The following is a 16162-nucleotide window of genomic DNA, read 5'->3' as shown; positions in this document are numbered from 1 at the left end:
AAGTATCATATAAATGTAAATCAGGGACTTCCCTGGTGGTCCAGTGGTTAACAATCTGCCTTCCAATGCAGGGGACAGACGCAGGTTCGATCCCTGGTCGGGAACTAAGATCCCACATGCTGCGGGGCAAATAAGGCCACGTGCTGCAACTACAGAGCCCACACGCCCCAATGAAAGGTCCCGTGTGCTGCAGCTAAGACCCAACACAGCCGGAAAAAAAAAAAAAAAAGTAAATCACATTGCTTCTAAATACCAATGGTTTGATTAAACTATAAAAGGGAAAGTTTTTTTTATCTTTTTAGCAACATGGGTGGCTTAATCTCTCTAGCATAAATGTACTTGCAATATGCAATCATACACAGAACAAACAGTACAATACAGTAAGTCTTAAAATCATGACTTAAGAAGATATCATTTAGCCCGATAGAGTACATTCTAAAACAGAACTTTGATTACAACTAATCTTATATAATTCTACCCTAATAAAGAGAATAATTTAAAGTTACATGATTATTTCTTACATCCATTACTTACCCTTTTTCATATGTGAATTCATCTTTCAGGGAATTAGCTGATGATTCGCCAATAAAGACAGATGGAATGTCAATTTTCTTTAGTACCTCAACTGTATAAAACAATAATAAAATTATTCTTCAAAGGCCATACTTAGTGTAAAATCAACTTAACCTTCTTCATAATAACAGCAAATACAACTGGAAATAATTACAATCAACTTGAATTGTCTATTATTTGATTTTCCATATTGCATATTTATACCACCATCAAAATGGCTGAGAAACATCATTACATTTACAATAACAAAAGCTAACATTTTGCATATAACATTACCGCACTACCTCAATAGTCCTGAGATTGAAATATAATTCTTATTTTGATTATTTCCATTTGATTTATTTGATTTATTCCTCTACAAACATAATTAACTATTAGAAAAGGAAGAAGAGGAAGAAATGTAAAGTGTTTTTTCCATTCATAACTTAATTCCTAAATGAAAAAGTGAAAAAAGCTTTTTTTTACATACCCATTCCCACGAGAGGTGTAAGCCAAAGAATGTAGGAAAAGACCACTTTACAACAGTCTGAAAAATGACACCACACATCTAAGGCTTTACAGAGTGAAGGGCTGACAGTTCAGAAAGGGCACAGGATAGGGAAGCTGGGTAAATTTCTACTTCCTCCTAAGCCTGGAGTTCATGATAAAGCACTGTGTTTTGATTCGTGTCTTAACGAAAGTTTACTTTTATATCTATGTTAAAAAACCAAAATCAAATGCCAACAAAAAAAGAACTTTGCAAAAATTACCCAGTACTCAAGATGAGAAATAAAAAAAATCACCTTACTCTTCCTATAGAAAAGGCAGCCATATTTTTAACTGCGAGTTATTTTAACAGATTTGGCTTTAGAGGAAGTCCATTTGTTTTCTTTTGTTACATTTTTCACAACAACTTTGTTCTACATTTCTTTTAAAAATGTATATTTATTATTTATTTAAAAGAGAGGGGTGGATACAAGTAAAGAAGAACAGAACACAGCCATAATCCTTCCCACCCAAAGACAAGGCTTTCATTTGAAGCAGTATAAACAGTTCTTTAAGTTTCGACAAATGCATACAATTATGTGAGCACCACAATCAAGATAAAAAATGTTTTATCATCCCTCCAAATTCCCTCATGCCCCTTTACAGTCAACCCTCACCACAACCTCGGCAACCCCTGATGTATTTTTCTTTAATTCTTATAAAGACAAGTTTTAAAGTTTTAAAATCTTGGTATCCTTAGTAGAGTACATTTTTCTTTTCGTTTTCAGATTGTTTGGATATATGCAAATAAAATCATTCATTCCGTACGTTCTCTCTCTTTCTGTCTCTCTCTCACACACACACATACACACATGCCCATATCATATAAACCCTAAGAGGGAAGAAACCAAAATGGTTAGCAGAGGAACACTTAATCACTATCTTTATATTACTAAGATCAATAAATATTTAAATTTTTGTATTAATGGGATCGTATAATAATGGGAAAAAGTATAGGCTTTTTCCACTTAATGGTATACCTCAGATATCCTGTCATGTCAATAAATAAATATCTACCTCATAATTTTTTTTTTTTTATTAATTAATCTATTTATTTATTTTTGGCTGTGTTGGGTCTTCGTTTCTGTGCGAGGGCTTTCTCTAGTTGCGGCGAGTGGGGGCCACTCTTCATCGCGGTGAGCGGGCCTCATTATCGCGGCCTCCCTTGTTGCGGAGCACAGGCTCCAGACGCGCAGGCTCAGTAGTTGTGGCTCACGGGCCCAGTTGCTCCACGGCATGTGGGATCTTCCCAGACCAGGGCTCGAACCCGTGTTCCCTGCATTGGCAGGCAGATTCTCAACCACTGCGCCACCAGGGAAGCCCCTACCTCATAATTTTTAATAGCTACAGAGGTACTGTTATATAACCATATATATTTTAGGGAGATATTTTCTGTCATGCTAAGAGATCTTTCTCTTTCATATAACAGTTTAAATTTTAATTTATTTGATAATTAAAACTTGGAATTGTATACCCTTTGTAAAATGCTTTACTCTTTCACGAAGATACTCTGATAAACTTGAGGAGGAATTTTTGGCGTGTAACTACTGGCTTAGAATTATTGGCAGCAACATAACTTCCCTGAGTTATGATATCTAATGACATGGTAAAAGCTCCTCACTTTAGTCAGAAGATTAAGAAGGGGGAAATGACATACACAAATATGAACAGCCATCCTGGAGACTTTGCAACATCATTTATCTACTGAAAACAAAACCAAATGTTTTAGTTCACAAAATACTTTAAAAACACGAAATCTTAATCTGATCCACAAAACAACTCTGTGAAGTATCGTGCCAAGTAGTATTATCGTATCACAGACAGATTATAATTTAAGCGGCCAGCCCTAACCTCTCCAGACTCATACGTCCAACTGCCGGTTCAGTTTCTCCATTTGACTGCCTAGCAGATGTTTCAGCCTTAATGTTTCTCAAACGGAATCCTCAATATCTCTTTTCCCTTAATCAGTTCTACTTCTACTCTTTCTCATCTCTGTAACTAACTATTCACCTAGTTTCTCAAGTTAAACATCTTGGAGTTCTCCTTGTCTCCTCCCCTTCTTTTATTCCTTATATCAAACCCTATCAACCTCAAAACAGATCCACAATTCTATCACTTCCCATCACAGTCACCGCTAATACTCCAAACTGCCATCACCTCTTGCCTGGCTGCTGCACCGATGTTCTAACTGGCCTCTCAGTTGGCACTCTTGCCCATCTCTCACCTTCAGTCTATTCTCCAAAGAACAACCAAAGTGATCCTTTAAAATCTGTCAGATCACCTCACACCTCTGCTTAAAACCCATGTAAAACAAATTCCAAAGTCCTACAAGACCCAACATGATCTAGCCCCTGGCTCCCTCTCCAACTTCATCCCCTGCAACTCTCTCTCTCCCTTGTTCACTCTACTCCAGCCACTGTGATTTTCTGCCACACCCTGAAAACACTAAGTATGCTTTATCTTTGAGCATTTGCATTTGCCTGATGTTCCCTTTCCTCGGAATATCCTCCTCCAGAAATCTGCATGGCTCAGCCTCTCACTTTAGACCTATGCTCAAATGTCAAAGCCTCATAGCAACCTTCTCTGATCACCCTATCTAAAATAGCCATCCTCCTCTCATCCCTGTCACTACGTATCCCTTTAACCTGGCATGTTTTTCTTCATAGCACTTACCACTACTTGACATATACCATACCTCTTTGATTATGTGTTCATTTCCTCTCTCCCACCCTAGAATGCAATAATAACAATAATAATAACTGCAGCAATAATAATAGCAGCTAAATAACCATTAAATGATTACTAAGAACCAGGCAGTCTTCTAGATGTTTTATATGTCATAAGCAACAAACCAGTGAATTGAGTACTATTATCATCCCCATTTAACATATCAGAAAAGTGAGGCATAGAGATGTTAGGTAATGTTCCCAAGGTCACATAGCTGGTAAGTGGTGGAGCTGGGATTCAAACCTTGTAAGGCAATACTCAGAAACCATACTGTTTAACTACTGCATTCTGCTACCTCAATGAAAAGTATGAGCAAAGCCTTAAAACTGTATCATTTCCTGCTGTAGTCATGATGCCTAAGAGAGTGCTTGATGCAGAGTAGGCTGACAAAAAATATTTGTTGAAGGCAGAAAGCAAGGAAAAAAGAAGAAACAAACCCATACTGGTAACTTGCCCTATTTACACAGCTAGAAATTTGCACAGCCTAGACCCAAACTTGAGGCTCAGACTCCTAATGTAGGCTCTTTCCACTCTGCTATGGCATGGGTTTTCTCATATACCTTCTTTAATATGATCTTCAAAACCTTGTCAGGTCAAATAAAAATTAAAATTATTCACACTTTTACAGAAGAAAATAAAGGGCCTGGAAAGGTTAGTAACTTTTCCAGCAGCACAGGTCAGTTCATATATCAACTAACTTGGAATAAACCCACATTTCCTGGTCTTGAAGTTCGTATTCTTCCCCACCACATTCTGCTGCCTCCTGAAGATGACAAATGTGATTGACTCACTGAGCTAATCTATCATTCTATGTCCTAGATGAAATAAGAAACAGATACATTCCTGTGTGAAATGTTGGCAAGAGGCCTTTAAAACTTCCTTTTGGGTCCAGATATTAGAACCTCTGCTCTTAGGAGAACACATGTGGCTATGATCTAAGCCTAAAAAGAGCGATAGATACATGCTTCTTTTAATAAATCTGTGCTTCCTTTTCCTCTACCAAGTAACAGCAAAGATGAAAATGGTAAAGATCTTTACAACGTGTTGGATATATGAAATGTTCAAACACATACACACTCAAGGACAGAGCGAAATGTCATGGAAAGTAATCCAAGCAATGAAGTCAAGAACCAAAATTCTGAACAATCTCTGAAATATAATAACTCAGTCGGAACATTTCCATAGCAACAACAGGATTATATGGTTATGTGCTACTTCTAATATTTAGCACACTTTCCTTAGGAACTGATATGATAATCACAAAAAGGTTTTAGTACAAAGACAAAACAGGTGTTAAGGGGAACTGACACTTTCATCTTGCAAATTTTTTATTAAAAGCGTGTCAAAAGAGTAAATAGTTTACAAATACTAATCATTTTATTCAACCCAGAACCCTTGAGAAGGTCTTGAGGGTTGCTAAAACCTAGGCCCAGGCCTTCAGCAAAACACACAAAGAGTAGGTAACTTGCTCAAAATTATACATTCAAAACAAGTAGGAGCACACATTTGAATTCAGGCCTATTTTTAGAGTGTGTACACTTTCCGTTTTGCCAGTAATGTATACAGGTCACAAAAGTGACTAGCCTGGGAGGTACTATGTAGGATAATAATATTTTTTTAATGGGAGGTGATTAAAGGAAGAGAAGACAACTGTGTCAAATCTGTAGTAAAACAGTACTAGTTTATTTGATAAGTAAAATCCCTTCATCAATTCCTCTAATTCCTAAACAGTGGTTATCAAACCTTTTGTGAAATGCTAGAACCTCTTAAGGGTACTTCATGCATTCTACAGTTATGATTTAATCAGCTAGAAGATTAAAATAATAATTTAAAATATAAAGAAATTAATTAATGAACTTATTGCTAAGTTTTACTTTTTATATATTGTAATTTTGCCCCAGATTATATTAGGGGTAAGAAGGAAAAGAGTTCAACTCACCAACAACAAAAAATACTGTCTCGGATTAACCAAGATGGCGGAGTAGAAGGACGTGCTCTCACTCCCTCTTGCGAGAGCACCAGAATCACAACTGGCTGCTGGACAATCATTGACAGGAAGACCCTGGACTTCACCAAGGAGGATACCCCACGTCCAAGGACAGAGGAGAAGCCACAGTGAGACGGTAGGAGGGGCGCAATCAGAGTAAGATCAAATCCCATAACTGCTGGGTGGGTGACTCACAGACTGGCGAACACTTATACCACAGAAGCCCACCCACTGGAGTGAAGGTTCTGAGCCCCTCGTCACTTCCCAACCTGGGGGTCCGGCAACGGGAGGAGGAATTCCTAGAGAATCAGACGTTGAAGCCTAGTGGGAATTGATTGCAGGACTTTGACAGGACTGGGGGAAACAGAGACCCCACTCTTGGAGGGCACACACAAAGTAATGTGTGCATCGGGACCCAGGGGAAGGAGCAGTGACCCTGGGGGAGACTGAACCAGACCTACCTGCTGGTGTTGGGGGGTCTCCTGCAGAGGCGGGTGGTGGCTCTGTTTCACCGTGGGGATAAGGACACTGGCAGCAGAGGTTCTGGGAAGTTCTCCTTGGCGTGAGCCCTCCCAGAGTCTGCCATTAACCCCACCAAAGAGCACGGGTAGGCTCCAGTGTTGGGTTGCCTCAGGCAAAACAACCAACAGGGAGGGAACCCAGCCCCACCCGTCAATAGTCAAGTGGATTAAGGTTTTACTGAGCTCTGACCGCCACAGCAACAGGGAGGGAACCCAGCCCCACCCATCAACAGCCAAGTGGATTAAGGTTTTACTGAGCTCTGACCGCCACAGCAACAGTCAGCTCTACCCACCACCAGAGCCTCCCATCAAGCCTCTTAGATAGCCTCAACCACCAGAGGGCAGACAACAGAAGCAAGAAAAACTACAATCCTGCAGCCTGTGGACCAAAAACCACAGTTACAGAAAGATAGAGAAGATGAAAAGGCAGAGGGCTATGTACCAGATGAAGGAACAAGAAAAAACCCCAGAAAAACAACTAAATGAAGTGGAGATAGGCAACCTTCCAGAAAAAGAATTCAGAATAATGATAGTGAAGATGATCCAGGACCTCGGAATAAGAATGGAGGCAAAGATTGAGAAGATGCAAGAAATGATTAACAAAGACCTAGAAGAATTAAAGAACAAACAAACAGAGATGACCAATACAATAACTGAAATGAAAACTACACTAGAAGAAATCAATAGCAGAATAACTGAGGCAGAAGAACGGATAAGTGACCTGGAAGACAGAATGGTGGAATTCACTGCTGCGGAACAGACTAAAGAAAAAAGAATGAAAAGAAATGAAGACAGCCTAAGAGACCTCTGGGACAACATTAAACGCAACAACATTCGCATTATAGGGGTCCCAGAAGGAGAAGAGAGAGAGAAAGGACCAGAGAAAATATTTGAAGAGATTATAGTCGAAAACTTCCCTAACATGGGAAAGGAAATAGCCACCCAAGTCCAGGAAGCGCAGAGAGTCCCATACAGAATAAACCCGAGGAGAAACACGCCGAGACACATAGTAATCAAAGTGGCAAAAATTAAAGACAGAAAAATTATTGAAAGCAGCAAGGGAAAAACGACAAATAACATACAAGGGAACTCCCATAAGGTTAACAGCTGATTTCTCAGCAGAAACTCTGCAAGCCAGAAGGGAGTGGCATGATATACTTAAAGTGATGAAAGGGAAGAACCTACAACCAAGATTACTCTACCCGGCAAGGGTCTCATTTAGATCTGATGGAGAAATCAAAAGCTTTACAGACAAGCAAAAGCTAAGAGAATTCAGCACCACCAAACCAGCTCTACAACAAATGCTAAAGGAACTTCTCTAAGTGGGAAACACAAGAGAAGAAAAGGACCTACAAAAACAAACCCAAAACAATTAAGAAAATGGTCATAGGAACATACATATCGATAATTACCTTAAACGTGAATGGATTAAATGCCCCAACCAAAAGACACAGGCTTGCTGACTGGATACAAAAACAAGACCCATCTGTATGCTGTCTACAAGAGACCCACTTCACACCTAGGGACACATACAGACTGAAAGTGAGGGGATGGAAAAAGATATTCCATGCAAATGGAAATCAAAAGAAAGCTGGAGTAGCAGTACTCATATCAGATAAAATAGACTTTAAAGAATGTTACAAGAGACAAGGAAGGACACTACATAATGATCAAGGGATCAATCCAAGAAGAAGATATAACAATTATAAATATATATGCACCCAACATAGGAGGACCTCAGTACGTAAGGCAACTGCTAGCAGCTCTAAAAGAGGAAATCGACAGTAACACAGTAATAGTGGGGGACTTTAACACCTCACTTACACCAGCGGACAGATCATCCAAAATGAAAATAAATAAGGAAACAGAAGCTTTAAATGACACAATAGACCAGATAGATTTAATTGATATTTATAGGACATTCCATCCAAAAACAGCAGGTTACTCGTTCTTCTCAAGTGCGCACGGAACATTCTCCAGGATAGATCACATGTTGGGTCACAAATCAAGCCTCAGTAAATTTAAGAAAATTGAAATCATATCAAGCATCTTTTCTGACCACAACGCTATGAGATTAGAAATGAATTACAGGGAAAAAAATGTAAAAAACACAAGGACATGGAGGCTAAACAATATGTTACTGAATAACCAAGAGATCACTGAGGAAATCAAATAGGAAATGAAAAAATACCTAGGGACAAATGACAATGAAAACACGACAGTCCAAAACCTATGGGATGCAGCAAAAGCAGTTCTAAGAGGGAAGTGTACAGCTAGACAAGCCTACCTCAGGAAACAAGAAAAGTCTCAAACAATCTAACCTTACACCTAAAGGAACTAGAGAAAGAAGAACAAACAAAACCCAAAGTTAGCAGAAGGAAAGAAATCATAAAGATCAGAGCAGAAATAAATGAAATAGAAACAAAGAAAACAATAGCAAAGATCAATAAAACTAAAAGTTGGTTCTTTGAGAAGATAAACAAAATTGATAAGCCATTAGCCAGACTCATCAAGAAAAAGAGGGAGAGGACTCAAATCAATAAAATCAGAAATGAAAAAGGAGAAGTTACAACAGACACCGCAGAAATACAAAGCATCCTAAGAGACTACTACAAGCAATTCTATGCCAGTAAAATGGACAAGCTGGAAGAAATGGACAAATTCTTAGAAAGGTATAACCTTCCAAGACTGAACCAGGAAGAAACAGAAAATATGAACAGACCAATCACAAGTAATGAAATTGAAACTGTGATTAAAAATCTTCCAACAAACAAAAGTCCAGGACCAGATGGCTTCACAGGTGAATTCTATCAAACATTTAGAGAAGAGCTAACACCCATCCTTCTCAAACTCTTCCAAAAAATTGCAGAGGAAGGAACACTCCCAAACTCATTCTATGAGGCCACCATCACCCTGATACCAAAACCAGACAAAGACACTACAGAAAAAGAAAATTACAGACCAATATCACTGATGAATATAGATGCAAAAATCCTCAACAAAATACTAGCAAACAGAATCCAACAACACATTAAAAGGATCATACACCATGATCAAGTGGGATTTATCCCAGGGATGCAAGGATTCTTCAATATACGCAAATCAATCAATGTGATACACCATATTAACAAATTGAAGAAGAAAAACCATATGATCATCTCAATAGATGCAGAAAAAGCTTATGACAAAATTCAACACCCATTTCTGATAAAAACTCTCCAGAAAGTGGGCATAGAGGGAACCTACCTCAACATAATAAAGGCCATATATGACAAACCCACAGCAAACATCATTCTCAATGGCGAAAAACTGAAAGCATTTCCTCTAAGATCAGGAACGAGACAAGGATGCCCACTCTCACCACTATTATTCAACATAGTTCTGGAAGTCCTAGCCACGGCAATCAGAGAAGAAAAAGAAATAAAAGGAATACAAATTGGAAAAGAAGAAGTAAAACTGTCACTGTTTGCGGATGACATGATACTATACATAGAGAATCCTAAAACTGCCACCAGAAAACTGCTAGAGCTAATTAATGAATATGGTAAAGTTGCAGGATACAAAATTAATGCACAGAAATCTCTTGCATTCCTATACACTAATGATGAAAAATCTGAAAGAGAAATTATGGAAACACTCCCATTTACCATTGCAACAAAAAGAATAAAATACCTAGGAATAAACCTACCTAGGGAGACAAAAGACCTGTATGCAGAAAACTATAAGACACTGATGAAAGAAATTAAAGATGATACCAACAGATGGAGAGATATGCCATGTTCTTGGATTGGAAGAATCAACATTGTGAAAATGAGTATACTACCCAAAGCAATCTACAGATTCAATGCAATCCCTATCAAATTACCAGTAGCATTTTTTACGGCGCTAGAACAAATCATCTTAAAATTTGTATGGAGACACAAAAGACCCCGAATAGCCAAAGCAGTCTTGAGGGAAAAAAATGGAGCTGGAGGAATCAGACTCCCTGACTTCAGACTATACTACAAAGCTACAGTAATCAAGACAATATGGTACTGGCACAAAAACAGAAACATAGATCAATGGAACAAGATAGAAAGCCCAGAGATTAACCCACGCACCTATGGTCAACTAATCTATGACAAAGGAGGCAAAGATATACAATGGAGAAAAGACAGTCTCTTCAATAAGTGGTGCTGGGAAAACTGGACAGCTACATGTAAAAGAATGAAATTAGAACACTCCCTAACACCATACACAAAAATAAACGCAAAATGGATTAGAGACCTAAATATAAGACTGGACACTATAAAACTCTTAGAGGAAAACATAGGAAGAACACTCTTTGACATAAATCACAGCAAGATCTTTTTTGATCCACCTCCTAGAGTAATGGAAATAAAAACAAAAATGAACAAGTGGGACCTAATGAAACTTCAAAGCTTTTGCACAGCAAAGGAAACCATAAACAAGACGAAAAGACAACCCTCAGAATGGGAGAAAATATTTGCAAATGAATCAACGGACAAAGGATTAATCTCCAAAATATATAAACAGCTCATTCAGCTCAATATTAAAGAAAGAAACACCCCAATCCAAAAATGGGCAGAAGACCTAAATAGACATTTCTCCAAAGAAGACATACAGACGGCCACGAAGCACATGAAAAGATGCTCAACATCACTAATTATTAGAGAAATGCAAATCAAAACTACAGTGAGGTATCACCTCACTCCTGTTAGAATGGGCATCATCAGAAAATCTACAAACAACAAATGCTGGAGAGGGTGTGGAGAAAAGGGAACCCTCTTGCACTGTTGGTGGGAATGTAAATTGATACAGCCACTATGGAGAACAATATGGAGGTTCCTTAAAAAACTAAAAATAGAATTACCATATGACCCAGCAATCCCACTTCTGGGCGTATACCCAGAGAAAACCGTAATTGAAAAAGACACATGCGCCCGAATGTTCATTGCAGCACTATTTACAATAGCCAGGTCATGGAAGCAACCTAAATGCCCATCAACAGACGAATGGATAAAGAAGACGTGGTACATATATACAATGGAATATTACTCAGCCATAAAAAGGAACGAAATTGAGTCATTTGTTGAGACATGGATGGATCTAGAGACTGTCATACAGAGTGAAGTTAAGTCAGAAAGAGAAAAACAAATATCGTATATTAATGCATGTATGTGGAACCTAGAAAAATGGTACAGATGAGCCAGTTTGCAGGGCAGAAGTTGCGACACAGATGTAGAGAATGGACATATGGACACCAAGGGGGGAAAACTGCGGTGGGGTGGGGATGGTGGTGTGCTGAATTGGGCGATTGGGATTGACATGTATACACTGATGTGTATAAAATTGATGCCTAATAAGAACCTACAGTATAAAAAAACAAACAAAACAACTAATACTAAACTTTCATTGGGTTATTTGTATGGAAATATGTTAATATAAATGTTTCAGACATTACATGAAATTTGTAAAAATCTTATATTTGTATTTGTATGGAAATATGTATGGAAATATGTTAATATAAATGTTTCAGAAATTACATGAAATTTCTAAAAATCTTATATGTTCTGGTATAATGTTATAAGTAATAATCCCAGTTATTACTTTAAAATGTATATCTCAGAAATAACTAATTTTCTTGTCAACTGCATTATTATGAACTTTCATCAAATCTTTAACCGTGGTCATTTTTAAGTCTTTTGTCATTTACAGACAGTTCTGGGTGTACTCTGATGATTTTGCAAATATGTGCCTATAAAAGGGTTTCATCTTCAAGAAATTCATGGAAAAGACTCTGACAAGTACAGGTTTCTGGTAACTGACTGTACTGCTGAACTGAATGAATAAGCATTTTCAGAACTCTAATGAAAAACTGATGAACTCATAAAAGTGCTAACAAAAGATCAAGATGAAAAAAAAAAATTAATTACATGGGACTGAGTGAACTGATGAGGATGAGTATAATTTTTGTGACTTTCTGTCTGAATTAAAAAAAAAAAAATCCCACAAGGACTCAGAGGCAAAGAATATACAAATCAATTTTCACTGCAAAGTAAAGGAGCTGTTACAGTGGAGGATTACTGGACTGAATGTCAATATTATGACATAGTATGAGTGTGTTTCATGTTTGGTAATTGCAATCATTGTTGCTTTTGTTGTGGTCATCCATGTACAATGCTTGGTGTCAGTCTATTTATCTCTTGTAAAAATAAAATACAGTGTGTGTGTGTGTGAAAAAAAAAGAAGGAAATATAGGAAGTGCTTTTTCCTATATTTAAGAACTATGTGTAATTTCCAGTTTTATGAAATGTCTATTCATATCTTAGCCCATTTGACCTATTGTTAGGTCATTTTATTATTGACTTTAGGAGCTGCTTACATATTAAGGAAATCATCCGTTTATGATGTGAACTGCAAGTGTTTTTCCCAGTTTATGGTTTGTAATTTTTCATAACTTTTGATGGCTTTCTCTATTCAAGAATTTTTAAAAATTTTATATGATTCAAAAAAAAAAAAAAAAAAAATCTGCCTGCCAATGCAGGGAACACGGGTTCAAGCCCTGGTCCAGAAGATCCCACATGCCGCGGAGCAACTAAGCCCGTGCACCACAACTACTGCGCCTGTGCTCTAGAGCCCGCGAGCCACAACTACTGAGCCCGTGTGCCACAACTACTAAAGCCCACGCACCTAGAGTCCGTGCTCCGCAACAAGGGAAGCCACTGCAGTGAGAAGCCTGCATACCTCAACGAAGAGTAGCCTCTGCTTGCTGCAACTAGAGAGAGCCCGCGCACAGCAACGAAGACCCAACGCAGCCAAAAATAAATAAATAAAATAAATAAATTCTTTTAAAAAAATTAGCATTAAAAAAAAAGAGGATGTCCCAACGACAAATATACTTGAAAATATGCTCAGTCTCACTAAAAACCAAGGAAATGGAAAACTACAATAAAATTTCCTTTCACACACATAAAATGAACAAACATTTAAACGTGTGAAGAGCATGTAGAGAAAAAGAAACTATGATACACTGGTGGTGGGAGTGTGAATTAATACAATCTTTTTGGAGAACAACTTGTCAATAGCTAGAAAAGTTGAAGATACACTACCCAATGGCCTAACAATTCCACTACTGGCTATCTATCTTCAAGGCTTAGAGAATCTCTAACACATGGGCACAAGGAGACTTGTACAGAACCATCGTACAAATAATATTACATTTTTCTAAAGGATATATATTTTTAATAAAAGTATGCATAATAAACGTATATCTAATAAAGTATATAATAAAGGTTTAAAAAAAAATACTGTCTCATGTTATAAAAAGATTTTTTTGGTCAAGGAATCCAAAATATTTCCTACTGAGGATGCAGTTATTTAAAGTCCTAAATACATTCCAATGGAGTATATCAGTCCATAGCTTTAGGTCTGCTCTTTGCTGAAAACTCTTTCTTGCATATATGACTCAATCCAACTTAATAACAAGAGGTATTATTGTTATATACTAAAAGAAAAACAAAAACAAAATATTTAATCCTGAATGTTGGCAGTGTATTTATTTAGTGTATTCTGGGTTCTGAACCCAATTGCCAATGTGTGTGGGGATCTTCCCACACCATCAAACAACTCAACTCAATTCTGACATTGTCTACCTGGAGATATAGCATCAGATTCCACAGGGTTAGGGTTCGGTCTCACAAGAATCCCCATCCCCCACTTCAGACACCAGCCACAAGTCCAAGCTGTTACCTGTGCTTCTGACCCACCCACCAGCTACGGACTGGAGGTTCCAACAACCCTTACTCCATGGGTTCAATTAATTTGCGAGAGCAGCTCACAGAACTCAAAGAAACAGTTTATTTACTAGACTACCAGTTTGTTATAAAAGGATATAATTCAGGAACAACCAGATGAAAGAGATGTATAGGGCAAGGTATATGGGAAGGGGTGCAGAGGTTCCATGGTCTCTCCAGGAGTGCAACTTTCCCAGCATCTCCACGCTTCCACCAACCCAAAAGCTCTCTGAACCTGTCCTTTCAGGTTTTTACAGAGGCTTCATTACATAGGCATGACTGATTAAAACCACTGGCCCCTGAGGTCAGGGGGTGTGACTGGAAGTTCCAACCTTCTAATCACCTGGTTAGTTCTCCTAGCAACCAGCCCCATCCTTTGGTGGAGTCCAAAAGTAGTCTCATTAACATAAAAAAGACACCTTTAACACTCTCACTAAATTAAGTGAAAGGATACAGCTTAAAAATCAGTCTGATTAAAGCCAGTTATTTCATTAAAATTGGCTCATTTTCTCTAGTAAAGAATAAGGAAAGACATTCCCATTTTGAATGGAAAGCTACAGGCATGCCAATATACGTTACGGGGCTAATAATAACCAACTGGCATAAGAGAGCACAAGTATGTGGCTTTGAAATTCCACAAGAATACAGTAGCTACTTAGTATTTCTGCATATCCTAAAATTTAACGTTGTGAATCTCTAAATAAATCACAAAAATTCTCCTATGGCATCCTTAACTCAATATGCTTATCTCTATTTAAAGCTTTGGCTTTCCTTTGGTTTTTTACCATAATATCAATACATCCTCTAAAATGAAATACATAGGTTAAAAAAGCAACAGCAACAACGACAAACTGTTCAGAAAAGAACAAATCAATTCCACTTATATTGTGAACAAAATTATCCCAAGAGGATTAAAAATTGGAAATTATCTTTCTGATGGAGAAGAAATTTTGCTTTTTAAACAGAAAATGAAAGAAAAGAAATTCTGGTAAGTTTTAGTTTTGAATGATTGGTCAAACAGGAGAGAAGAAAAGTGATACCTGTACTTACTGTCGTTGGATCCCATGCTAATGAGGTCATCAGAATCAACATTGTGAACTATGGCTGCTTTGTATCCTGCCCTCTGTGCATTTAAAACCTGCAAGTCAGAAAACAGTCATGATAGGAGGAAGAAAGTGCTTTGTCATAAGGCCCCTCAACTTCAGCAAACATAAATCAACGAGCCCATAACATACAACTAGAACTAGATTATGTATATATACAAGAACAGATCTCAAGTGTGCTCTTGAAACATAATGTGTTTTATTAATTGATTATCAAGGACTTCTTTAGATATCTTGATTTCACTCATGGTACTAAATGAAATGAGAGGCAAATAAAGGACAGAGATACAAGCTACCAAACCAAAAGGATCCAAAGCAATAAACCTGTCTGGCTCTAAAGAGGTAGAGGCTTGTGATCAAGCTCTTGAGTCATGAGCCCTTGAGAAGTCAAATCTACCTCTGCTACTTACGAGTGCATTAAACTTGGGCAAATTCTTTTTCTTCCTTAATCCTCAGTTTCCCCAACTTTAAAATGAGAATGGCAATAATATTTTTCACATATGTAAAATAATGTTTTAAATGCTTAATACCATGCCTGATACCTAGAAATGAATCAAATAAAAGCTATTCTCATTATTAGCTTGATCATCAACGATTTTCTTTAAAAATCCTTTCTAAAGCTTTGAAAAAATTAAAAATAACTCCAGCCTGAAGTTGCTTACTTTGGTTCTACTAGCTATATAATCTTTCCTAAAACTAGTCTCCAAAATAGTAAGCTTCGCACCATAAGAATATGGCTAGATGGGGCTTCCCTGGTGGCGCAGTGGTTGGGAGTCTGCCTGCCAATGCAGGGGACACGGGTTCGAGCCCTGGTCTGGGAAGATCCCACATGCCACGGAGCGACTGGGCCCGTGAGCCACCATTACTGAGCCTGCGCGTCTGGAGCCTGTGCTCCGCAACAAGAGAGGCCGCGATGGTGAGAGGCCCGCA

The 16162-nt window shown here is 37.9% G+C and overlaps 1 protein-coding gene across 3 annotated transcripts in view; it reads right to left on the bottom strand.

The window, feature by feature from the left end:
- Positions 1-16162, bottom strand: part of RNF13 (ring finger protein 13) — a 157503-nt gene that overhangs the window by 50404 nt on the left and 90937 nt on the right. For 2 of the 3 annotated variants that reach the window (XM_068546088.1, XM_068546087.1), the window contains exons 5-6: positions 15180-15267; positions 535-625 (exon numbers count right to left, since the gene is read on the bottom strand). In XM_068546088.1, coding sequence (XP_068402189.1) covers positions 535-625; positions 15180-15267 — 179 coding nt within the window. Of the gene's footprint in view, positions 1-534; positions 626-15169; positions 15268-16162 lie in introns of all 3 variants that reach the window. The other variant, XM_068546089.1, reaches the window with a different exon arrangement.

This window comes from Eschrichtius robustus, chromosome 6, assembly GCF_028021215.1.
Source record: "Eschrichtius robustus isolate mEscRob2 chromosome 6, mEscRob2.pri, whole genome shotgun sequence".
Classification (NCBI taxonomy): Eukaryota; Metazoa; Chordata; class Mammalia; order Artiodactyla; family Eschrichtiidae; genus Eschrichtius; species Eschrichtius robustus.
Note: the sequence above shows the minus strand (reverse complement) of the source record. Positions and strands in the feature narration are given on the sequence as shown.